The sequence below is a fragment of the Salvelinus alpinus genome, chromosome 12 (genome assembly GCF_045679555.1).
Source record: "Salvelinus alpinus chromosome 12, SLU_Salpinus.1, whole genome shotgun sequence".
Taxonomy (NCBI): Eukaryota; Metazoa; Chordata; class Actinopteri; order Salmoniformes; family Salmonidae; genus Salvelinus; species Salvelinus alpinus.
Genome location: NC_092097.1, coordinates 24,697,762 through 24,725,183, shown reverse-complemented (window position 1 = coordinate 24,725,183; position 27,422 = coordinate 24,697,762). Strand labels below are relative to the sequence as shown.

At 42.0% G+C, this 27,422-nt stretch overlaps 2 protein-coding genes across 4 annotated transcripts in view; both read left to right on the top strand.

The window, feature by feature from the left end:
• The first annotated feature begins 444 nt into the window (after nt 1-444).
• On the top strand, nt 445-5,803 carry tmem183a (transmembrane protein 183A). 2 transcript variants are annotated; one of them, XM_071335474.1, is made up of 8 exons: nt 445-675; nt 2,464-2,553; nt 2,686-2,827; nt 3,098-3,257; nt 3,620-3,800; nt 4,023-4,103; nt 4,219-4,377; nt 4,556-5,803. In XM_071335474.1, the coding sequence occupies exons 2-8, from the start codon at nt 2,536-2,538 to the stop codon at nt 4,739-4,741; spliced, it is 927 nt and encodes a 308-aa protein (XP_071191575.1). In that variant the 5' UTR covers nt 445-675; nt 2,464-2,535; the 3' UTR covers nt 4,742-5,803. The 2 variants fall into 2 exon arrangements, with proteins under 2 accessions (XP_071191575.1, XP_071191573.1); XM_071335472.1 differs by having other exon boundaries at nt 446-675; nt 2,663-2,827.
• A 4,815-nt stretch (nt 5,804-10,618) lies between these two features.
• Nucleotides 10,619-27,422, top strand: part of tfeb (transcription factor EB) — a 126,124-nt gene continuing 109,320 nt past the window's right edge. For both annotated transcript variants that reach the window (XM_071335458.1, XM_071335457.1), the window contains exon 1: nt 10,619-10,862. The gene's annotated coding sequence lies outside the window, so the exon portion shown is untranslated. The remainder of the gene's footprint in view (nt 10,863-27,422) is intronic.

Below are 27,422 nucleotides of genomic sequence, written 5' to 3'. Positions count from 1 at the left end.
ATCATAACGTTAGTAATCTTCAAGTCGGAAAGTCGGAGCTCTAGAAAGAGGCCCGAATTCCCGAGGCGGAATTGTTAGTTGGATGACCGTTCAAAACTATTTTTCCCAGTCAGAGCTAGTTTTTCCCAAGTTGACAGTTGTTTGAATGCACTTAGGTCAGAGATTTCCGAGTTCCCAGTTGTTTTGAACGCGGCATCATACCCTTGATTTTGATAAGGGATTGCGTGACGATTACACGATTGTTCGACATTCTGCTGGTGAGGCGTTATACGTTCCTCCATTCAATATCCAATGGGATTCCTATCTCCTCCTTTCTTTAATATATCTGTCTTCATTCAGGGGAACCGGCTAATCTAATTGGCTGAATGGCCACTCTTGTCCAATCAAATTCGATAAGGATGAGCTCGTCGTTGACAACTGAAACGAAGGAAGTCTCGCGTTATTTAATGTACGTAAACTCATTTGGGTCAGTCCCATGATGGCTGAAGATCCTGGAGGAACAATTTTCGATTGCTGTCCCACCTTTTTCTCTTTCTCTTTACCTCTGCTTGTCATAGAGACATGGCAGGACACACAGCCTCGATAAGTGGCCACAGACCCCTCTTACTGTCATGCCCAAGAAAGGGAACCGAAAACGGCTGAAATTTCGGCCCGGGGACATCTGCTCCGAGTCAGGTAGCTAGCTCGCTAAAGCGAAGTCTTTGATCCGCTTTCAGTGGTGCACATATTGGGTTGATCCTCGAGGACAAAAATCAAACTACCCGATTCTATTACCATCATTGATTACATTTTTTTAAATAATTGCATGTGCATATTCAGGAGGCTTGCAATGTCAGAAAGGTATGTAAAGGCCTATTTTTGGTCGATACCCATCAGAGGCGCATCGCAGTGTAGCTAACGTTAGTCAGTAGGGGTTCGTGGGTGGAATCACTGGGGAAGCCGAGTCACTTAAAAAAAAAGTCATATTACAACCTATGTTGGGATATTTGCGTTTGCTCTATAACTTATAAATTCAAATACAAAGTTTTTAATCCCAAAACCAGAGAGCAACATCTCAGGTTAAGTCCACAAAGCAAACATTGCACGTAAGAAAGTTATGACCTGCAGCATGGTCAAGCAAGTTAATGTTTGACAGTTCACTAAAACATATACTGATTTATAACCACAGTTGCAAGTCGGCACAAAGACAACAGGAGCACTGCCTCTGCTATTCCAGCACCATTTCAAATGAAACATTTAAATAAAATCAACAAGACTATATATGCTTAGTTTAATACACTGAAAACAAACTTACACATACCAAAAACTATTTAGTCCAATCAATGTTGCTAAATATCATGTGGCTGTCTATGGTACTGATTTTTGTCAGTGTGTACATGTAAGAAAACTAAAATTCACTCACCCTACTTGTAGACTAGTTGAATACCATCCTCCTCTCTTACATGTTGGCAAAATGGGCTATGGCTCTGTTATACAGTAAGCTTTTAGTTTTCACTTTCATAGGCTAGCAAGCATTTTAGCTAGGTTGCCTAACTTCCTCGCATGGGCTAAAATTAACCACATAAGTTAGCTAGTTAACGTGAGCCTACTAGGCTTCATCTAAGCTACATATTGAACTTCAATCGTCTCAGACCAGTGGCACAATATATAAATTTATGTTTAGCTCATTTTTATTGGTCAAATATTTGGGGAAGCCTGGCTTCCCCTGGGGCTCCTGAGTGGCGCAGCGGTCTAAGACACTGCACCTCAGTGCTAGAGGCGTCACTACAGACACCCAGGCTGTATCACAACCGGCTGTGATTGGGAGTCCCATAGGGCGCACAGCGCCGTCTGGGTTTGACCGGTGTAGGCCGTCATTGTATAAGAATTTGTTCTTAACTGACTTGCTTAGTTAAACAAAGGATAAATAAATAAATCCCTGAATACACACCACTGAGTGTATTTAGATTTCTCATTGTATTCCTTTCTCTGCTGTGTTGTGAGAAAAGTGAAAGGGCGTGTTCGAGCGGATCGCTTTTGTCAAGCCGGTGACCATCGGCTTGCATACTTGGTGCTTTCAAGACAACTGGGAACTCCGAAAAAACGAATTGGAAAATTGGAGCTGCCATGCATTGAGCCTTGATGTTGATGACGTGTCTGACTTTCTGCTGTCGCTGATGCACCGCTCCCCTGACTTGACTGCTTGACTTTCGTCTACAGTCGGTTGCTTACCGTCTTAGCACTGAAATGAGCATAAAGAAAAGTAATGTTTGAGCCTATCTATCAAATACATGATGCATTTTGGGTAAATTGTGACTGATTGACTGACTGATCGACAAGTAGTTATTTATGATGCAAAGTGTTTTCAGGTCACTACAGACAGGAAAAGGCATGAGGGGAGCAAGAAGTTGTTTAGTACTATTGAGATGCACCCTATGCTATTGTGAGCTCTTGGTAAACTGCATATTCTCCCCTCTCTTGCAGTGACTGTCGCTGATTTTGCCAATGCTGACCCAGCCGTTGTGAAGTCGGGGAGGGTGAAAAAGGCTGTTGCCAATGCAGTTGAAAAAGAAGGTAAGATCATCAATCAAAATGCTTGGGCATGTCCATTCTATACACACAGCAATACATCGATAAACCACATTATTGTGCTTACTAAGTTTCCACTGTACTTGTCCTGCAGTGAAGTTGTTGTGTGGTCTGGAGGCATCGCAGGGTTCCCTACAGGAGGTGTTCTCGTCAGTGTCCAGCCTCACCGGAGACGCCCTTGAGAGTAGCGACGACCCCGGGGAGGATGGAGTGAACCAGCCTAAAGAGGCACGCAAGAAGAAAAACAAGAGAAGGAAAGGTACACCGCCTTTAGTCATGCATTTTAAAGAGTTGAGGGCTGCGTCTCATTCCAGAGGGTAGCTCCCTTCCCTCTGTCCATGTTAACTGATATTACACAGTGTAACTGGGTAGGTGATTGCAATAAGCTGTAAACTAGGCTAACTTGGAGCTATTGTGTTCACCTATCCAGTCATTTCAGATCCTTACGTGAACAAGGATGGATAGGAGTGAACAAACCTTTCTGAATAAAACACAGCCCATCGTTTGACTGTCTTATCTGTTTTCCCAGAGTGTAGTGAGTGCAGTGATGGGGAGGACTACACAGTGGATATCTGGCTGGTCCTGGCTTCCTATATCCGTCCAGAGGATGTGTGTACGTTTGCTCTGATCTGCAGAAACGCTTGGACCGTCACCTGCACTGCTGCCTTCTGGACCAGACTTTACAAGAGGTAGGGTTAGACCTTTTCATTGCCACAACCTATATTTTAGGTGGGCTCCTGCGGTTCTTGATAAGACTTGAATCATGGAAAGTCAGATGCTCATTTCCCTTGGCAACTGGCCCCTAAAGGAGAAGGAGCCTAGTTTTCTTATTTACGTATTTTGTCTCTCCCTCTCTCTCCTCTTACTTTCACCTCTTTCTCGCCCTCCCCTGTCTCTCTCGTTCCCTCCCCTCTCTCTCGTTCCCTCACTTTCTCTCCCCTCTCTCTATCCCCCCCCCCCCTCCCCCCTCTCTCTATCCCCCCCATCTCTCTATCCCCCCTCCCTCCCCCTCTCTCTATCCTCCCCCCCTCTCCCTCTCCTTCTCCTATAGACACTACAGTCTGGATGCCTACCTGCCGTTACGTCTGCAGCCAGACTCCATAGCAAGGAAGCGTTGTCTACGGGCTCGCGTGATTCGCTCCCTCTTCCACCTGTATGAGCCATTCAGCTCACGCGTCTCCCTAAGCACCGCCCTCCCCGAGTCCCCGCCCACCACGCTGCTTAACTCCAAGGTAAAGAATCAAGATGGCAACAGGCTAGCGGTTGTGCCATAGAACTGTATGGTGTGTGGAGTTTTTTTAGGTTCTCGCCTTATTCGGATCCTGAGAGGGTCTGATCAATTGATCTGTACTATAACTCCCTAATCCTGATCCATCAAGTTCTGGCTTTAATGTGCACTTGACACTTGTGCAATCCAATGCTAAGAGATGTTTTACCTGTTTTCTCCTCTGCAGTGTCTGCTGTTCTGGGTCAATAAGGTTGTGGGCACTCGACCTGAGCCCATGTGGGAGTTCAACTTCAAGTTTGTGAAGCCGGTATGTATTCATGCCGAACTGTCTGAAGTACACTAGTGAAACATGTTTACTTTAAATTTGAAGTAAAACATTTAATTGTAATGAAGGATACCATAGTTTGTGTGTGCCTCTCTAGGCGATGAGGTGTAAGGCTGGCAGTGCCACCCGGGGTCTGCTGCTGCCCCGTCAGTATGAGGAGGTCCATGCCAACCCAGACTCAGACTGCTACCTGCTGCAGGTCACCACCCTCAACTTCATCTTCACCTCAATTGTCATGGGGATGACCCTTTCCCTGGTCAGTACACCACTGACTCATCCTGGTTTTTACTCTGAAAAGACTCTGTCTCCATCCATGAAGTTGTATTGTTAAAGTCACATAATGTGGTTGTAACTCATAGTGGGCCTGTTTTAGGAGAGGGGAACCTGTGCCTCCTTCCTGTCTAACCCACTCTGTGTCTCTGTTCCCTCTCCAGTTTAACATCAATGTGAACGCGGACATGCGTCACCACAGAGTGCGTCTGGTGTTCCAGGACTCTCCCCTCCAGCAGGGGAGGAGGAAAGGGGAGCAGGGGGGGACACAGGTGGTGCTGGACCCTGTACACAGCGTGAGACTCATGGACTGGTGGCATCCTCAGTACCCTTCATCCCCCTACACCTAGAACCCACCTCTCCTGTAGAGCCCTTGTATTATCCAACATGCTCCACACAACACCCATTTAGTCCTAGAAATCACTGTAACCGTCTGCTCGTACACCTAGAACGCCCAAAACCCAAAACCATCCACAGTACCCTTTCTCCCTGTACACCCAGAACCTTGCTTCACCTCACCCTTCTCCAGCCCCCAACACAGAGTCCTCTAGCGTATTCTTTACATCCCCCTACACCAAAAACCACCTACCTCCTCAATACCCTAGCTCTCTATAGACAAACCCTCAACTTCCAATCCCCCCCACATTGCCTACCCTCAGACCACCCTATAAGTTTATGTTGAACAGATGTAGAGACAATGTCATTTCTTTTAATATTTCCTCCTTTCTGTAACTGCGACATCTTTAAGGGACTTTTGATTTCATGTATTGATTTGACTATTCTACTGGCCAAAATTATGATTTGCTGCTTGCGGATTTATTTGATTTGATACCTCTAATCATTGCTTACTTTTAAATTGTCATTTTTAAAACCCCAACTCCTGATTCGTCCCCTGTGTATCCTCCTCAGGAAGTAATGTCAGATCTGAAAACTCTGGTCAGTTCTGGGGCTGCTGCATTGTAGCGGAGCAGCATTTTATATCCTGCCTCTGTCTGTTAAAATGTTTATGAACACCAGGAGACCAGTCGTATGTAAACAATGACCAGTAGAAACATGCCAATCATGCTTAATTTCTAAAAAGGGGGGTATTTGAAGAATCAACATATAATACCCACAGGAGACTATTTCAGTTCTACTATTTTACTCAATCGTCCAATCAAAATGCATTTAAGAACATTAGTGTTTGAATTCAGAAGTTTATCGTATGTAGTGAAAAGCAAAGCTTTTTGTTGATGATCAGACCTGAAATTGCTTTATTGTAAATACTTGTGTAGCTGATTGACCTTGTGAAGGACATGTATACATGTTTGGCTGTGAGAGCCATCCATAATATAATTCCGCATGGAAAGTCTGGATGCTGTCTGTATGTGATCTGATTGTTGCACTGAAATACAACTGTAAAGAACCCCTTCCATACTATCCTGTATTTCTCTATCAATACAAATGGGGTTTCTTACTATCATATGTTTCACATATGGTGATATATACTTAAAATGCAGATTAAAATGTTGCTGCTATATAGCCTGTGGGGTAAAGTAATACAGTATTTAGTCCTATCCAACTGTTTCCTTGACAATAGTGCCCTTTTGTGGTAAACGGAGGTAACATGGAAAGTGTAACTTAAAAAAAATATTTTATTTAACCAGGTAAGCCAGTTAAGAACAAATTCTTATTTACAATGACGGCCTACACCAGCCAAACCTGGACGGCGCTGTGCCAGTTGTGCGCCGCCTTATGGGACTCCCAATCACATCTGGTTGTGATACAGCCTGGATTCGAACCAGGGTGTCTGTAGTGACGCCTCTAGCGCTGAGATGCAGTGACTTAGACTGCTGCACCACTCGGGAGTGTAGCTACATAGATATATTTGATCGATTTTGGGGTGAAAGCATTTGTACAGTTTAAACCATTAAAAAAAAAAAAAATATAGAGAAATCCCAGAGTATCACACATTAAATTGTTAAATGTGGTCAATTGAATGTTTATCCATGTATTGCAATGTGGATAATTGATTGTTGAATTACAGAAAATTACAACTGATGCTGCATCCACAAAGACAATAGGGCGAGGCCCCATAGGGCCTAGGCTACTCAACCAGTAACGGTGCATGGGTAAAATCACTGGGGAAGCAAGGAAAAAAGCCATATTACAACTTAGTTCATTCAGACCCCTTGACTTTTTCCACATATTAACATAAGTATTCAGACCCTCTGCTATGAGACTCGAAATTGAGCTCAGGTGCATCCTGTTTCCATTGATCAATTTTGAGATGTTTCTACAGCTTGATTGGAGTCCACCTGTGGTAAATTCAATTGATTGGACATGATTTGGAAAGGTACACACCTGCCTATATACAATGCGGGAAGCATTCAGACCCCTTGACTTATGAGTGTCCCACCCAGAGCCCGGATTTGAACCCGATCGAAAATCTCTGGAGAGACCTGAAAATAGCTGCAGCGACCACACAAAAAATTCACTTTCATAGCAGCCACAAAAACAGCATGATGACTTTGCTCATTGTTTGTGTATATATAATTCATTCTTGCAACTATCTATGTGCTTTCGTACTGTCACCTTTTCCCTTGACTTGTGGACTTCCGTGCACAACACATCAGCGCTCTGTGACTAGGTGAAAAAACCTTTCCAAGCCAAACCTTCATACCATGGCCGCTAACCACTACACGCAGCCTACGTTGTTGTCACATCATAGTCAACTAGAACTAATGCTTTACTAAACCCGCTACAATCATGAAGTACGGTGTACAGTCAGAAAGCAGTTTAGCAGTTACACCAGCGGGCCCCGTGGCAGAAAATTTATAAAACCAAAAGCTTACATTGACTTGGAAGAGTTCCAGTGTTGGATAGACATAGCATCCTTCTCTGTTTGAGTAGGCTGAACTAGCTAGCTGCATTTGCTAGCTAAGTGTAGTCGTCCGGCTACACCATGGTGCAATCCTACAGAGTGCTGCTGAGGCTACTGTAGACCATCATTGCAAAACTGTGTTTTAATCAATTATTTGGTGCCGTGAATATATTTATAGTTTTATCTGAAAATGATAACTTTTTTGGTTTACTATTTTTATGAAATTCACTGAGGATGGTCCTCTTCCTTCTCTGAGAAACCTCCACTGGTTGACTCACCCTACTTGTAGAGTAATGCCAATGCCATCCTCCTCTCTTTCATGTTGATGAAACGGTCTATCACTCTGTCATACAGTACACAATTACATTTTTTGCTGTCCAAGGCTAGCCTTCTACAACTAGCTACATATTTAACTTACATCCTCTCAGGCCAGGGGCACAACAATGTATGAATTAATGGTTGGATCAGAATCGTCATTATAATCATTGGCCAGTACGGAGAATTAAGTAAAACCACAAGTCCAAATCCCTATCTCCATCCATGGCTAATTTAGGAAAGGGACAACTTTAGTTAGCTAGCTAGCCACTGGAGGACAACAACACAACAATTCAAGTTATTTCTGTCAATGACTTATGCTCTCAATGCGATCTGATAGGAGTGATGCCAAAATCCAACCTGGCTTCCCTTAACACTTTTTTTTGGTGCACCAGGACCATTCAGGATTGAGCTTGCCCAGTTTAGCTCAATGCTGATTGTCAAAAAAAAAAATGCTCACTGGCTTCCCTTGCATTCCATTCAATGCTATGGGCCGCAACAATGTCATACTAGTTTGGACCAGACAGCATCAGCCAGATAGTTGCCAAAAGGTTGAACATACGTATCGTTAGCATAGTAAGAAAATCCATACTTAAATTGTTAGGATCGTAAGAAAAGCCATGCGTGAAACAGGAAATGTAACCGTTAAATTAGGTCTGTAAACGTACAAACCCTACGTTACGACTATGAATGAACATTTACACGTCCAATTCTTACTTTACGTCTCCCTTCACTCGGTTACACATTTTTTTTATGCGTACAAACTTTTGTCAGTAATGTGGCATCTGCAAAGGACATGAACCGAACGTAGCTAGTTGATGTTAGCCAGTCAGTCAAGCAACTTCAGACCAGACAGAGTTGCTTTGCAGCTTCAGGTTTCATTTCCAAAATAAAAGTCTAGAGCTTGTTTTAGAACTGCGTTCAATAACACTGTTATACCAGTAGATGGCGTAGTATTGGCTTGGGCCTTCAGAAAATGACTTGTGAGAGAATGAAACTATAAAGCCACAGAAGAGCCTTGTCTAGGGCAGGTATTCCCAAACTGGGGTACGCGTACCCCCAGGTGTACATACAATGCCGTTGGGGTACGCCAAATAAACGAGATTCATATAAAATAAAAAAAGAGCCCACAGAATGGGGTGGTGCAATATTGAATTGGTCATATTTTGATAAGGTGGATGCATGGGGATGTCCACGTCACCCAGAGATATGCCCGTGCTGTAAAGATACACCTAGTGGACTGAAACTTCACTGTTGTAGGCATAATACAGCTAGTGCTATCTAGACTTGCGCTGGCAAACACATCCATTACATTAGCTACCTAAATGTGAAGTAAATTGAGGAGTAAAAGTCTCCATTGTCTATTAACTTGAAAATGTGCAGGATACGTCTTTCTGGTTTCCCTGACTTTTGTTTATACTGTGTTATGTTTGTTCGAGTAACACTCCTCACAGGCTGTTTGGTGTAGTTTTTTTTTGTTGGTGAGATGAATCTGCAAAACTCTTAAAGGTATTATTGTACTTCAGAATTGTAAAACAAGATTTGTTCAAGCATAAATTGTTAGTTTGTAATCGTAACATGGTGTTTGTATGTTCACAGATTAAATTTCATGTTTCACGGATGGCTTTTCTTACGATCCTAACAATATACGTATGGATTTTCTTACGATCCTAACATTGAATGTACGTATTGTTAGGATCGTAAGAAAATCTATACGTACGTTCAATCTTTTGGCAGCTATCTGGCTCCATATAGATGGCCTACATGTCAAGAGACAGAGGGGCGATGTTTCACTCACTCAGATGCTTTCTCCTGTGAGATACAATCAGGCTCTTGTGAATTTAAGACAAACAATGAAACACAGAGAGACAAAAGATATGTAATTTTATATATATTTATTTCTTGGTAATTATTTTGGGGAAGCCTGGCTTCTCTTGGCACCATGAATTACACACTACTGATTGAAACTACTGTGAAATCCCGCCATTCAGTTTCAACACCATGATTTAATAGCAATACACACACAAGCATTAGTTAGAGCGAAGGCAAGGAAGGTGTGCAGCAATGTATGGTCCATTTAAAAGGAAAATTGTCAGGCAGTTCGTAATGTGGGACCATTAAAGCCAATCCTGGCTCAACCAAGTAAAGTACTGGGGTATAATCCTTACTCCAAACAGTTGCAAAACGTTTGCAACGTAAACTTGTGTTTCTATTGGACAGGTTCAGCAAACAGGGAGGGTCCTACCTAAATCTGTCCAATAGAAAAATAACGTTTTGCAACTGTTTGGAGTAGCCTAAGGATAACACCCCATGCATGCACTGACAGTCAACTCAACTATAATAATGTCACTTCCCCCGAAAATACCCTTGTCCAATAGAACTACACAAACCCCCGAAAGAATATGCAATTGTTTTTGATGTGATTCCAATGTTTTTTTAAATAATGTTTTTATTCCTCTGTAATTGGCAATATTAACATCATGAAAAGATACATGTAGTAATAAACAGATTAGGAATATTGTTTGTGATACTACATTTCCCTCAACAAGATTTCTTTGGCCGAATATCTATGATGATATACAAAAAGGAAAGCATGGAAAGTGTCTTACAAGTATTTTATTAGTAACTAGGTAAAGGACGTTTCATTTAAAATGTTGCATTGAGTTTATCATGTGAAACACGCTATGGAAAGATTCAAGCTGAATATTGACTATAATTGTCATTTCTGTGGAATGGAGAAGGAGACCATTTTTTTTATACCTGTATTTATAGTAGAATTCTTTGGATTGACATACAGAACTTTGTTACAAAGAAAACAGGACACGTTGTACAATTTAATGGTTTTGATATAATGATTTATTTCAGAAATTCTGATATTGATAAAATTGTAGTATATTTAATTCAACTGCTAATAATATTCGTTTGTTTATGATTCCTAGCAATATAAATAGTTTGTATATATGTTTGTTTGCAAAACATTTTTTACTACACCCTCCCATATTTCCATGTGCGCTCTTCCAACCCCGTCTATTGGTTGCCGGAGTTGTCACAAGTGAACACAGGTGACCTGGGACGCGCCAAGCCCCGCTGACAACATCACAGCCAGCGGAACTAAAACAATTAGCAGCTGGAGTGTATCATCTATCTTTCTGAAATTATAATGCCTTTTTAGCGTAGTTTGTGTTTGAGGATACGAGCGGTTCCACTGACCGTATTGGAGCGCACTGGTGGAAGACCCGCGTAGTTTCCAGAACCTGCACTCCCAACTTCGTATCATCTGACCTTCAGAGCGTGTAAGTAATATTCCACAGATTAATTTCTTCGAACTCACAGCGCACCGTAAATCGCCATGGGCCAACTCTGGAAAACTAACTGGGTTATTTTTTTTATATTAAAATAACTGATCATGCATTGTGCGCCATAGTTTGCACTTTGTAAATCGATTTCACGGTCATTCAGCTCCAGCGTTCACGGACCCCGCTGGATAAAAAGGCTTGGGTTTTTACCATTTTAAGTGTCTCTTGAAAATTTTAATTCATGTTTTGCCTAATAATAAACAATATAGGCTAGATAATTGCATTAATAAACAGTATAGGTTAGGTAATTGTATTATTTGTTGGATATGAGTTGGTAGTCAGCCCATCCTTTTCCTAAAACATTGACAGCTACAAACGTGTTATGATACATATTTATGCTATGTTTGTGCAATTTAGTGCACTTTTTTTAAATCTCTGAACTGTCAAATGCAATTGCCTACCCAGATGACTTCGCCATTTATGACCAACCTCTGGTTTCCGTGGACATATCGTTGATGACACTCTATCCAGAGCTATGCCGCTGCTATGTATAAACCGTGTTTGTGATACCCAGATACACCTCTTATATAACGATAACTTTGCTAGAAAGCCGTGCGCTGGGGGCCAAACAGAGCCGAGCAAGCAGGCTGGTTTCACTAGACGTAACCATAGTAGGGTGTCCAATCAAACACGCATATATAGACTAATGGGTAAAGTAATACTCCTCCTCTAAGAAAACAATGGTTCAAACCTCATGTCTCTGTCATCTGTTCAAATGTTATTCGAGTTCTTACCTTTGTAGGATTGCCAAGTGTACAGCCTGGTGTCATAGACTATACGTAACATAGTAAACGTAAATACGGGAAATTCAGAAGTCTTTATTTTATTTAACCTTTGTTTAACTAGGCAAGTCAGTTAAGAACAAATTCTTATTTACAATGACAGCCTACCTCCCCTAAACTGGACGATGCTAAGCCAATTGTGCACCACTCTATGGGACTCCTGTTCACAACCAGTTGTGATACAGCCCAGAATCGAACCAGGATCTGTAGTGATGCACTGAGATGCAGTGCCTTAGACCGCTGCACCATTCGTTTGGTATGGTTACATAAGATTGAAGGCTGCTTAAGGAGGTTACTTAGGGAAAAAAATAAAGTAGGGTGGTTGGTCGGGTGTATAACATGAATGTCGAGCAACCCAAAAGTTGCTTGTTCGAATCTCATCATGGACAATTTTAGCTAATTAGCAACTACTTACTACTTTTTAGCTACTTTGCAATAGTAGCTAAGTGAAGCATTGCAATACATCAGAAAATGTTGTATTAAATCTGCCCAAATGTGCCGAATTGATACATTTTCAGGTACATAGCTATAGAGAACATACAATTTGTATTAACTTATAATTTTTGTAAGTTTATACACTCCCAGGAAGGTAATAAATGATGGAAAATTAGCTTCCCTACAGAAAAGACACTAATCTTTACACATCTAGATGGCCGGGCAGGGTGGACGTGGGGCCAGAAACAGCTGGGGTTAAAACTTTAGAACCCAGTTCCTACATTTGAATATAAAAATTGATTTTATCAAACAAAACTATGGTACATTTTATCTCTGGGAGCCTCAGGATGACTAAACAGATTACTGAATGTAAGTACGTTATTTACCTTCAGCGGTGAATGTATCAAACCAGTTGCCGTGATAAGTTTTTTGTTGTGCATTCTCCTCAAACAATAGCATGGTTTTTAGATTATCCGACAGTACCATCCTATTGTTAAATGAGAATTTAGGCTTTCTGCCCATATAAGACATGTCTATGTCCAGGGAAATGTTCTTGTTACTTACAACATCATGCTAATCACATTAGCGCATGTTAGATCAGCCGTCCCGGTGAAGGGACACCGATACTGTTGAGGTTTAATTAACCCTAAACTTAACCTAACCCTAACACCTTAACCCCTGGCCTAGCTAACGTTAGCCACCTAGTTAATGTTAGAATTAGCCACCTAGCTAAGTTAGCCACAGCAAATTCGAATTCATAACACATCAAATGTATTGCAAATGTGTAACATATCATACAAAATAAGTGATGTGCACCACAAATTAATACATGCATAGTAGTTTGAGTGTCCCAGATTTTCACTTACTATGTTACGTCTACCAGTGAATCCAGGTTTCAGGAGCGAGATGGCACTGTCAAGTCCATGCGCTACTTGGCGGTACCTGTATTTTTCCTTCATAGCTTGTTCCCCAACTTCTTTTTAGGTTGTTTTCACATATAATCCTCTTTCAAAAGAGCTGATCTCAGTCCTCTTTAAAGTGAACTCTGGGGTAAAAAAAAAGGCAAATGAACTCTGTACTCTTTGCATTCATACTGCCTTTGAATGAGGACTCAACTCTTTTGCCAGTTCACTTCAGCTATTTTGTGGTCCGAGTCCTCTTTGTATTCACATTGTTATGTTTAGAAAGGAACAAAGATTTTTTTCCAACATTCACAGAGCGAGAGAGAGACTCCATCATTCACCTCTCTGTAGTCCAGGGTTTGACCGCAAGAAGCCCAAACGGATATCATTATTTAACTAAAACACAATTTCAAACCTTGCTTACATTTAACATCAGTTGGAGCTGATTTCCTGGTGTTACATTTTTTTTAAATGTCCAACAATGAAAATAAAATAATAAAAAACATTATTTTTGCTCAGAAAACACGGGGGGCCAAATAAAACCACCTGCGGGCTGCAAGTTAGGGAACCCTGGTGTAGTCCATACTAGGCCTATATGCAGTATATTATTAGAATAATAATGAACTGGGTGGTTCGAGCCCTGAATGCTGATTTGGCTGACAGCCGTGGTATATCAGACTGTATACACCGGGTATGATAAAGCATTTCTTTTTACTGCTCTAATTACGTTGGTAACCAGTTTTATAAAATAAATAAGGCACCTTGTGGGTTTGTGGTATATGGCCAGTATACCACGGCTAAGGGCTATTCTCCGCAACGCGGAGTGCACCTGGGTTAGGTTTTTTAAAATGATTTTTCAAGTACATAGGTATTCCTGTTGTCCAGATGGGATAGGGCAGTGTGCAGTGTGATGGTGATTGCATCGTCTGTGGACCTGTTGGGGCAGTATGCAAACTCAAGTTGGTGGCGGTGATATGATCCTTGACTAGTCTCTCAAAGCACTTCATGATGACAGAAGTGAGTGCTACAGGGCGATAGTCATTTAGTTCAGTTATCTTTGCCTTCTTTGGTACAGGAACAATGGTGGCCATCTTGAAGCATGTGGGGACAGCAGACTGGGATAGGGAGTGAATGAATATGTCCGTAAACACACCAGCCAGCTGGTCTGCGCATGCGCTGAGGACGCAGCTAGGGATGCTGTCTGGGCCAGCAGCCTTGCGAGGGTTAACACATTTAAATGTCTTGGTAGCGGGCCGCATCAGTGGTTGTTATCCTCAAAGTGGGCAAAGAAGGGTTTTAGCTTGTCTGGAAGTAAGACGTCAGTGTCCATGACTTGTCTGGTTTTCTTTTTGTAGTCCGTAATTGCATGTAGACCCTGCCACATACGTCTCGGGGCCGGGCCATTAAATTGCGTCTCCATTTTGTCCCTATACTGACATTGCTTGTTTGATTGCCTTGCGGAGGGAATAATTACACTGTTTATATTCAGCCATATTCCCAGACCTTTTTCCATGGCTGAATGCGGTGGTTCGCGCTTTCAGTTTTGCACAAATGCCGCCTTGTATCCACAGTTTCTGGTTGGGGTAGGTTTTTATAGTTACACTGGGTACAACATCTCCAATGCACTTCCTAATAAACTCACTCACCGAGTCAGCGTATAAATGGATGTTATTGTCTGAGGCTTCCCAAGAACATCTTCCAGTCCACGTGATCAAAATAATCTTGAAGCGTGGATTCCGTTTGGTCAGACCAGCGTTGAATGGTTCTAGTCACGGGTACATCCTGTTCGAGTTTCTGCCTATAGGACGGTACGAGCAAGATGGAGTTGTGGTCGTATTTGCCGATGGGAGGGCAGAGGAGGGCCTTGTATGCATTGTGGAAGTTAGAGTAGCTGTGGTTCAGTGTTTTGCTGGACCGTACTTACCTTACCTCAGGTAATTACCTCATGCAAGCATTAAAATGAGTTTTAAAAAATATTTAAAAACACCTTAAGGAACAGCGTGGACTGTGAAGCAACAAACATATCCACAGACACATGCATACACACATGGATTTTGTACTGTATATATGTGGTAGTGGTGGAGTAGGGGCCAGAGGGCACAAAGTCTGTGAAAATATTGTAATGTTTTTAAAATTGTACAATTCATTTTGATGGACCACAGGAAGAGCAGCTGCTTTGGCCTGAATGCCAAGCATCATGTCTGGAGGAAATCTTGCACCAACCCTACGATGAAGTATGGTGGAGGCATGCTGTGGGGGTGTTTTTCAGCGGCAGGGACGGGAAGTATTCAAGATCGAGGGAAAGATGAACGGAGCAAAGTAGAGGTCCTTGATGAAAACCTGCTCCAGAGCACTCAGGACCTCAGTCTGGGGCAAAGGTTCACCTTCCAACAGGAGAACGACCCTAAGCACACAGCCAAGACAAAGCAGGCGTGGCTTCGGGACAAGTCTCTGAATGTCCTTGAGTGGCCCAGCCTGAACCCGGACTTGAACTCGATCGAACAAGAGGATGTGCAGAGAAAAGTGGGAGAAACTCCCCAAATACAGGTGTGCCAAGCTTGTAGTGTCATACCCAAGAAGACTCGAGGCTGTAATCGCAACCAAAGGTGCTTCAAAGTGCTGAGTAAAGTGTCTGAATCCTTGTTAAAATGTGATTTCATTTATTTATTCATACATTTAAAAAAATGCTCATTATGGGGGCAATGTGTAGATTTTTGACGGAAGAAAACTCATTTAATCCATTTTAGAATAAGGCTGTAACGTACTAAAATGTTAAAGTCAAGGGGTCTGAATACTTTCCGAATGCACTGTAGCTGTGAATGGCCTGGTTCCCAGATAGCGATGGAACTAGGCTTATGAGTGTTTTAACAATGCATCTTTCCTACAATGGCTGAAGATGTAACATAAGTTTCCCAAAACACCACGCAGAGAGAACGGTCGCTCAGTGAGTCGTTGGAGCATGCGCCGATACTGATAGGATCGAAAGAAAGGGAGTGCTGCTCTTGGATCAGCTTTCTCCATTCAAATATTACCTTAACATTTACATTATTTCACAATACTGATGACGGATCAGCTCCTACACGACGCATCAGCGGCTAGAGAGATATTACCACCTACAAGTATTGAGGTTATTCTAATGCTTACCCAATAAAACGCACACAAACAAATCATTGTGCACTCTAAGCTACACATCTTGAAATATATAGAGACAAATTATAGACTGAAGTCTGTAGCAAAATAGAACTCGGTTGAATACTAAATGTATTTCAATATGATTGACATAGCCTACAGTTTATATTTTAAAGTCATCTCACTTTTTATACGTCGCTTGTTTGTATCAATTGTGGTCAACTTTGTTCTGAAGTTAGCGGCGGTCACAAAGATGGATAAACCATGTGATTCCGTGTTTAGCAGATATCTGAGTAGACTATAAAGCGACATGGGAGGGCAAAAAAGTATCTAACCAAGCACTTAGATGTTCTACGAGTGACCTGAGGCAAGCGTTAAATGCTCGTAATTTAAGTGCAATGTTATTAACGATGGTTTTGGGAACCAGCTCTAACGATGCTCCTACGAAGGATCTAACAGCGAATTTAACCTTTAAGTTGCAATATATGTAACTAGATTTCCGCCGTGTTTGTTAAGTCAAAGGCCTTTGGTTGAGTTCTGTACAGCTGCCACTGACGTCTTTTGATTTCCTTGTGTTTTTTTCTCCTCTCCATTCTGGCCCGTCTGCTCCTCCCCAATCTTTTCCCAGAGCCGTAGCGACTAGAATCTACACAGCATGTAAATATGCTGCTCCAGAGCCAGTACTGTTCTTCCTTCAGACACGAATACATTAAACCTTTGTTAATTTATACCATGATCACATTAACTTGTAAACGTCCAAACTCACCAGAAATTACATTCGGTAGCTCCTACCTATGTATAACTTTATGAGCTAGATTACCGGTCTTTGCAATTCATTTATTTCCATGTGCAATCGTTAGCATATTGAGCTAGCAGCCTCCATGGAAATTCACTGTTACTTGTGCTAATTTTGTTAGCATTGTGGCAAGCGACAATCAATGGTCTTTTTTGCATTTCTCTGGTACCCCCTTGTGTAATAAGCCGGTAATACTGTAAATCCGAGGATGAGAGAACGATGGTACGAGGATACCACAACCTGTATAGAAGTACGGGGGGTGGGGGGTTGCAGACAGACATCTCACAATGTAAAAAAAAACAACAACGGCCCATCCATCCACATTCCTCAAATAGTGCTTACCTGTTGTGCTACAGACACTGTAGGTCTATTCTACTGTATGTTCTCCATATCACAATTCACTGAACAGGCCAGAAGACTAATATTTCTGCTGTTGACCTGTAGAAATACATATTTGATATACAAAGACATAATTTACTGTAGTTAGTCAGAACAATTTAACATCCACAAAAAATATATATATATATATTTTTTACAAACAATCTGTATGCTTGGAACTTTAGTTGTGGAACTCCTGCTGACATTGAGCATTGCCCATATGAAGGTCATGAATACATGTGAGAAGGCTTTTCTCAGAAATGTCTAAGAGGGCGATTCTGTGTAGAAGTCAACCTGAGCACAAATCAACTTAGTCATTTACAAATGAAACCATGTTCATAATTATCCTTGAGAGAGAGAACAACAATATAAAAAAGGCAACAATTTCAAAGATTTTTCTTGCATAAAAAAATATACTAGGGTTAGGAACCAATATACCCAGGCAGTTAGGAAAGCTAAGTCTAGCTTTTTCAAACAGAAATTTGCTTCCTGTAGTACAAACTCAAAAAAGTTCTGGGACACTGTAAAGTCCATGGAGAATAAGAGCACCTCCTCCCAGCTGCCCACTGCACTGAGGCTAGGAAACACTGTCACTACCGATAAATCCACAATAATTGAGAATTTCAATAAGCATTTTTCTACGGCTGGCCATGCTTTCCACCTGGCTACCCCTACCCCTGTCAACAGCCCTGCGCTCCCAACAGCAACTCGCCCAAACCTCCCCCACTTCTCCTTCACCCAAATCCAGATAGCTGATGTTCTGAAAGAGCTGCAAAATCTGGACCCCTACAAATCAGCCGGGCTAGACAATCTGGACCCTCTCTTTCTAAAATTATCTGCTGAAATTGTTGCGACCCCTATCACTAGCCTGTTCAACCTCTTTCGTATCATCTGAGATTCCCATAGATTGGAAAGCTGCCGCGGTCATCCTCCTCTTCAAAGGGGGAGACACTCTAGACCCAAACTGCTACAGACCTATATCTATCCTACCCTGCCTTTCTTCTAAGGTCTTCGAAAGCCAAGTTAACAAACAGATCATTTCGAATCTCACCGTACCTTCTCCGCTATGCAATCTGGTTTCAGAGCTGGTCATGGGAGCATCTCAGCCACGCTCAAGGTCATAAACGATATCATAACCGCCATCGATAAGAGACAATACTGTGCAGCCGTATTCATCGACCTGGCTTAGGCTTTCGACCCTGTCAATCACAACATTCTTATCGGCAGACTCGATAGCCTTGGTTTCTCAAATGACTTCCTTGCTTGGTTCACCAACTACTTCTCCGATAGAGTTCAGTATGTCAAATCGGAGGGCCTGTTGTCCGGACCTCCGGCAGTCTCTATGGGGGTGCCACAGGGTTCAATTCTCGGGCCGACTCTTCTCTGTATACATCAATGATGTCGCTCTCGCTGCTGGTGATTCTTTGATCCAGCTCTACGCAGACGACACCATTCTGTATACTTCTGGCCCTTCTTTGGACACTGTGTTAACTAACCTCCAGATGAGCTTCAATGCCATACAACTCTCCTTCTGTGACCTCCAACTGGTCTTAAATGCAAGTAAAACTAAATGCATACTCTTTAGTTTTACGGTTCTGACTTAGAATATGTGGACAACTACAAATACCTAGGTGTCTGGTTAGACTGTAAACTCTCCTTCCATACTCACATGAAACATCTCCAATCCAAAATTAAATCTAGGATCGGCTTCCTATTTCGCAACAAAGCATCCTTCACTCATCCTGCCAAACATACCCTCGTAAAACTGACCATCCTACCGATCCTCGACTTCGGAGATGTCATCTATAAAATAGCCTCCAACACTCTACTCAACAAACTGCATCTAGTTATCACAGTGCCATCCATTTTGTCACCAAAGCCCCATATACTACCCACCACTGCGACCTGTGTTATCTCGTTGGCTGACCCTCGCTTCATACTTGTCGCCAAACCCACTGGCTCCAGGTCATCTACAAGTCTCTGCTACGTAAAGCCCCGCCTTATCTCAGCTCACTGGTCACCATAGCAGCACCCACCCGTAGCACCTGCTCCAGCAGGTATATCTCACTGGTCACCCCCGAAGCCAATTCTTCCTTTGGCTGCCTCTCCTTCCAGTTCTCTGTTGCCAATGACTGGAACAAACTGCAAAAATCTCTGAAGCTGGAGACTCTTACCTCCCTCACTAGCTTTAAGCACCAGCTGTCAGAGCAGCTCACAGATCACTGCACCTGTACATAGCTCATCTGTAAATAGCCCGTCCAATCTACCTCATCCCCATACTGTATTTATTTATCTTGCTCCTTTGCACCCCAGTATCTCAACTTGCACATTCAACTTCTGCACATCCTACCATTACAGTGTTTAATTGCTATATTATAATTACTTTGCCACCATGGCCTATTTATTGCCTTACCTCTTATCCTACATCCTTTGCACATGCTGTATATAGATTTTTCTACTGTATTATTGATTGTATGTTTGTTTATTCCATGTGTAACTCTGTTATATGTGTCAAACTGCTTTGCTTTATCTTGGACAGGTCGCAGTTGCAAATGCGAACTTGTTCTCAACTGGCCTCCCTGGTTAAATAAAGGTGCAATAAATAAAAAAGATAAGAACAGCTCAAGGACAGAACTACATACATTTTTTAAAAGGCACACGTAGCCTACATATCAATGCATACACACAAACTATCTAGGTCAAATAGCGGAGAGGCGTTGTGCTGCGAGGTGTTGCTTTATCTGTTTTTTGAAACCAGGTTTGCAGTTTATTTGAGCAATATGAGATGGAAGTTCCATGCAATAAGAGCTCTGTTTAATACTGTACGTTTTCTTGAATTTGTTCTGTATTTGGGGACTATGAAAAGACCCCAGGTGGCATGTCTGGTGGGATAAGTGTGTGTGTCAGAGCTGTGTTTAAGTTGACTATGCAAACAATTGATTTATTATTTTTAAATATTTTCTGGTTCATGGTTTGGCTTTTTCAAGAGAGGCTTTATTACTGACACTTTTTTTTGTGAGTTTGGTACACATCCGGTGGATAGGGAGGCGTTTATTCTTTATCCCTTTACAGTTGTGTGTGTATAAGGTAGTAGTTGTGCAATTGTTAGGTTAGATTACTTGTTGGTTATTACTGCATTGTCGGAACTAGAAGCACAAGCATTTCGCTACACTCGCATTAACATCTGCTAACCATGTGTATGTGACAAAGAAAATTTGATTTGATTTTGTTTTATGTTCAACATAGGAGTGCCAAGCACAGGAAGCAGCTCTTTCAGTAGCTTAGAGTAGGGTCCAGTATGCAGCTTGAAGGTTTAGAGGCCATGACTATTTTCATCAATGTGTCAAGATATATATATATATATATATATATATATATATATTATTAAAAAACATGTGTCTCCCTTGATCATAGGTCCTGGCAGTGTTGTGTAGACTCAGGACAACTGAGGTTTGGAGAAATACGCAGATTTAAAGAGGAGTCCGTAATTTTCTTTCTAATGATCATGATCTTTTCGTCAAAGAAGTTCATTAATTTATCACTGCTGAAGTGAAAGCCATCCTCTCCTGGGGAATGCTGCTTTTTAGTTTGCTTTGCGACAGTATCAAAAATACATTTTGGATTGTTCTTATTCTCCTCAATTATGTTGTAAAAATAGGATGATCGAGCAGCAGAGAGGGCTCTTCGATACTGCACGGTACTGTCTTCCAAGCTAATCAGAAGACTTCCAGTTTAGTGTAGCGCCATTTCCATTCAAGTTTTCTGGAAGTTTGCTTCAGGGCTCGGGTATTTTGAGTTTGTACTCTGATGTCCTTGGGTAGGTGGAGGGAGTCTGGAAGGGCATCTAGGAATCTTTGGGTTGTCTGAGAATTTATAGCACGGCTTTTGATGCTCCTTGGTTTGGGTCTGAGCAGATTATTTGTTGCGATTACAAACGTAATAAAATGGTGCTCCGATAGTCCAGGATTATGAGGAAAATCATTTTAGATCCACAATATTTATTCCACGGGACAAAACTAGTTCCAGAGTATGACTGTGAGTAGGTCCGGAGACATGTTGGACAAAACCCTACTGAGTCGATGATGGCTCCGAAAGCCTTTTGGAGTGGGTCTGTGGACTTTTCCATGTGAATATTCATGTCACCAAAAATTAGAATATTATCTGCTATGACTACAAGGTCCAACAGGAATTCAGGGAACTCAGTGAGGAACGCTGTATGTGGCCCAGGAGGCATGTAAACAGTAGCTATAAAAGGTGATTGAGTAGGCTGCATAGATTTCATGACTAGAAGCTCAAGAGACAAATGCAGTCATATTTGTATTTTTTTGGTAAATTCAAATTTGCTATCGTAAATGTTAGCAACACCAGCGCTTTTGCAGGATGCTCGGGGGATATGGTCACCTAGTGTAACCAGGAGGAGAGGCCTCATTTAACACAGTAAATTGATCAGGCTTAAGCCATGTTTGTCAGGCCAGTCACATCAAGATTATGATTAGTTCATTGACTAGAACTGCTTTTGAAGTGAGGGTTCTAACATTAAGTAGCCCCATTTTGAGAAATCACAATCTCTTTCAATAATGACAGGAATGGAAGAGGTCTTTATTCCAGTGAGATTGCTAGAGCAAACATCGCCATGTTTTTAGTTTTGCTCAACCTAGATCGAGGCACAGACACGGTCTCAATGGGGATAGCTGAGCTGACTACACTGACTGTGCTAGTGGCAGACTCCACAGAGCTGGCAGGCTGGCTATCTCATTGTGGAGTTAGAGCCTTGTCTATGTTCATAGATAAGATGAGAGCTAGGATGGAGTCCATCACTCCCCAGCAGGCCAGGCTTGGTCCTGTTAGTGGGTGAGTACCAAAAAGAGGGCCAATTATCTATAAATAATATATTTTGGGAGGGGCAGAAAACAGTTTACAATGAGCGATTGAGTTGTGAGAGACTGCTGTAGAGCTCATCACTCCCCCTAACTGGGAGGGGGCCAGAGACAATTACTTGATGCCGACACATCTTTCTAGCTGATTTACACGCTGAAGCTACAGTATGTTGCGCTTGGTGACCTCTGACTGTTTCATTCTAACATCGTTGGTACCGACGTGGATAACAGTATCCCTATACTCTCTACACTCACCAGTTTTAGCTTTAGCCAGCACCATCTTCAGATTAGCCTTAACGTCGGTAGCCCTGCCCCCGGTAAACGGTGTATGATAGCTGGATGATTCTTTTTAAGTCTAATACTGCGGGTAATGGAGTCGCCAATGACTAGGGTATTCAATTTGTCAGAGCTAATGGTGGGAGGCTTCGGTGTCTCAGACCCCGTAACGGGTGGAGGAGAGACCAGAGAAGGCTCGGCCTCTGACTCCGACCCGTTGCTTAATGGGGAAAAACGGTTTAAAGTTTCTGTCGGCTGAATGAGCGACACCGGTTGAGCATTTATACAGCATTTTCTTCCAGAAGCCATGAGAAAGTTGTCCGGCTGCAGGGACTGTGCGAGGGGATTTATACTACTATCTGTACTTATTGGTGGCACAGACGCTGTTTCATCCTTTCCTACACTGAAATGACCCTTGCCTAATGATTTGCATCTGACGCTGGGCTTGCAGCACGGCTATCCTCACCATAAGGCGATCGTTCTCCTGGGGCGACAGGTAGCCTAGTGGTTAGAGGGTTGGGCCAGTAACCGAAAGGTTGCTAGATCAAATCCCTGAGCTGACAAGGTAAAAATCTGTTCTGCCCCTGAACAAGACACTGTTCCTAGGCTGTCGTTGTAAATAAGAATTTGTTCTTAAGACTTGCCTAGTTAAAAAAAGGTAAAATAAAATATTACGAGTACAGCGACTGCAATTAGAAGGCATAATGTTAATGTTTCTACTCAGCTTCGGCTGGTGGAGGTCCTATAGAACCATGTCCAGCGTTCGGGGTGAAAAAGTTGACAGAGTGGAAAAACGGTAATTATAAAGTAAAAACCGTGAAGTTGGCAGGTAGCTAAGTAATGTTAGCAACAGTAGACTGAGTGGTTTCGTTCCATTACGAGTTGAACCACGTCAAGGTTAATTCCATTCTCTTGACGAGAAGCAAAGCTAGCTTGCGTGCATGACTTTGTCTGTGCCATAGGTCATGAATTAAGAAAATCTATATTGCTAATGACAAATATGAGAGGAGACATTATTATTGCTAGCCCTTTCTTTGTAATATTGGAATTAAGATATTGAATTACTGTCTGATCGTACATCCTTAATATGATTTAGTTATAAAACCATTGAGTTAAATCTGTCCACAAAATGCAGTGTTCTGCAGCTGCATTTTGTTTTGAGAGAGACAGGGCACGAGAGAGAGAGAGAGAGAGGGGGAGAGAGAGAGAAAAGAAGAGGGGGAAACCAGATCAGGTTGGACATTAACAGAAAAAGGCCCAAACTAGAGAACCTGACTTAGTAGAGCACTGGCACCAACTACACAAACTGACTGTAGGGACAGGCACACAAACAACTGCCTGGTCCCTATGTAAGCAGGTCATTGGCTGGGGGAGGCTACAAAAATGCAGCTGCAGCCAATGACCTGCTTACATAGGGACCAGGCAGTTGTTTGTGTGCCTGTCCCTACAGTCAGTTTGTGTAGTTGGTGCCAGTGCTCTACTAAGTCAGGTTCTCTAGTTTGGGCCTTTTTCTGTTAATGTCCAACCTGATCTGGTTTCCCCCTCTTCTTTTCTCTCTCTCCCTCTCTCTCTCTCTCTCGTGCCCTGTCTCTCTCAAAACAAAATGCAGCTGCAGTACACCAACTACCCTTGGAAGATTAAGTTCACGGTAGGTTATAGGCTATTGGGGACATTGTTTGATAAACTAGAATAGACAACGTTAACTGATGCACGGTTAGATTTCTCAGCAATTCAACATAGCCTATCACTAGAAGTATTAGTTGTGCATGTTTACTGTTAACAGCTTCCATTTCCTTAGAAAGGGGTGTGTGTGTGTGTGTGTGTGTTGACAGCTGTAAGACAACCAGATGGGCTTGTTCCAGTGCTCATGTTATGGCTGTATCCTGTGTGTGTTTTTCTGTATTTTCAGGCTACTTGGATAAGTGTCTACATGGAAGTGGTGGTGACAGGGTTAATTTACTACAGGTAAACACAGGCATCTAGAGATGGGGTCAGTGGTGCCTGTAATCAGATGAGAAAGCAGCAGGTTGTGTGTGTGTACACGCCCTGCCCTGGTTCCTAGAATTCTGGTATGGGCAATTCCACAGTAATGGACTTACGCTTTGACTCAGTTTCACTTTAAAGTGGATACCAAACAATTTTCATTTTATTTCAAAGTTTAACAAACATTGCAACTCTAAACAAGGACTACTTGAACAATTTACACAGAAAATGGCACAAAAACACATTTACTGGAAGAATTGTGCTGATGCAAATTTGCAAACAGAATTAAGGTAAAATCGTTTTCTTTTTTTATGTGACCACGGTTTCCAAAAAGCTGTTAAATACAGTATCTGCTCCGATTTTTAAGATTCAAAAGACGTCTGCAGAAAGAATGGGGTATCAGCTATGACATTACACACTGAGTTTTAAATGATTATATTTTGGTTATTGAACTATAGTAGGTGAAGTGGATTTACATCCAGTAACGTAATTACGCTAATGGTATTGCATCATGGGTCCCTGATCTGTACTATACAGAAATGCACAATTATGGATTTGAATATTTTCTTCTTGGTGATGTATCCTGACTAGGTACACAAAGGTAGAAATATGCAATATCCTTCTTTTGCATATTTGGGTATTATTCTACACACTGGCTATTACCACTTTGGTTGGTCTGGAACAGACCAACTCTGAACCGATCGTAAAAGTCTGTTTCACAAGTTTGGATGTCACTATACAGCACAGTATGGTTCAGTACAGTAGATATGTTCAGAATAGACTCTACTTCTCTTTACTGTGCTGTACTTTTCTTTACTGTTCTGTACTGTCCAAACTTGTGAAACATAATGCATAAGCATTTCTCTACACTCGCGTTATCTGCTAACCATGTTTATGTGACCAATAACATTTGATTTGACATAGATGTCTATTTGGTTCAGATTTGGTCCGGCCAGGATGGACTGACAAAAATGTCAACTACTTTCAACCTCCATGGTTTTCTGGTGCTGGTCGGTGCTCAGTGGGTGAGGATGCTGGTTACAGTAAATGGAAAGCGGGTAGGTGTCAGTAAGATACTGGAGAGGTGACATTCTCATCGACGGGGCTGTAGTGGAGCAGGTTGAGAGCTTCAAATTCCTTGGTGTCCACATCAACAACAAACTAGATTGATCCAAACACCAAGACAGTCGTGAAGAGGGCACGACAAAGCCTATTCCCCCTCAGGAAACTAAAAAGATTTGACATGGGTCCTGAGATCCTCAAAAGGTTCTACAGCTGCAACATCGAGAGCATCCTGACCGGTTGCATCACTGCCTGGTACGGCAAGTGCTCGGCCTCCGACCGCAAGGCACTACAGAGGGTAGTGCATACGGCCCAGTACATCACTGGGGCAAAGCTGCCTGCCATCCAGGACCTCTACACCAGGCGGTGTCAGAGGAAGGCCCTAAAAATTGTCAAAGACCCCAGCAACCCCAGTCATAGACTGTTCTCTCTACTACCGCATGGCAAGCGGTACCGGAGTGCCAAGTCTAGGATAAAAAGGCTTCTCAACAGTTTTTACCCCCAAGCCATAAGACTCCTGAACAGGTAACCAAATGGTTACCCGTGCTATTTGCATTGTGTGCCCCCCCAACCCCTCTTTTACGCTGCTACGCTCTGTTTATCTTATATGCATAGTCACTTTAACTATACATTCATGTATATACTACCTAAATTGGCCCAACCAACCAGTGCTCCCGCACATTGGCTAACCGGGCTATCTGCATTGTGTCCCACCACCATCACCACCATCCCACCACCATCATATATGCATAGTCACTTTAACGATGCCTACATGTACATACTACCTCAATAAGCCTGACTAACAGGTGTCTGTCTATAACCTTGCTACTCTTTTTTTCAAATGTCTTTTTACTGTTTTATTTCTTTACTTACCTACACACACACACATACCTTTTTTTCCCGCACCATTGGTTAGAGCCTGTAAGTAAGCATTTCATTGTAAGGTCTACACCTGTTGGATTCGGCGCACGTGACAAATAAACTTTGTTTTGATTTATTAGAGAGCGGGGTCGTCCAGACTGTTTTCAGTCTTGCTTTGACCACAGAAAGAGAAAGAAAACAGTTATAAGCTGAACATAACAGTATGCCAGTGGAAAGGAGGACAGTAGCAGGTGACCCAACTGCGGTTTGACTACTATAATTTCCAGTAATTGCAGTAATTCTATTACAGATTTTTGTAACAGATTTGAGTTTTAATCACTTCAAGTTTGTTTATGAATAATTATCAGTAAAAACACTAATTGGTCAGTCTACCACTACTTGTTACTTCTGTAAACTTTCATTAATCCTTCAGCATGAGGGAGAGAAATGTAGAAAGTATCTTAAAGATGATACAGTATGTGGGTTTTTCGTAAAGGAATTACAAAGCGCAAGGCAATATTTCTTAAACTTAGTTTGACTTAAACTTAGTATTTCTATTACCTTAAGACCTTTTTTTGGTAGATGTTCTCGAAGATCTGTTTTCCATCTGACCAGAAGTCAAAGCCTTTGTTTATTCCTAATTTTTAGGATGGAAATGGTTGAAAAATGTATGTATGACCAGTTTAGATTGCCTCTTGTGTTTTGATCGGCTTACATATGACCAAAGGATCAGGGTTGGTGTTCTCTGTTAAAGAAAACAACAACATTCATAAATGGAATGTTATGCTGCCCTTATGCACCAACTCCTCTGTAAAGTACAAATGAACAGCGGACATGAATAGCTATGCTAGCCAACTGATGCCACGTACAGAGAAAAGTACAGTAATGAGCTAGCATGTACAGCATTCACAAATCAACAGATAAAAAGTTAATAAATGCATAAATATCCCCAATATACTGGTAGAGGACTATAATATCACCAATATACTGGTAGAGGACTATAATATCACCAATAT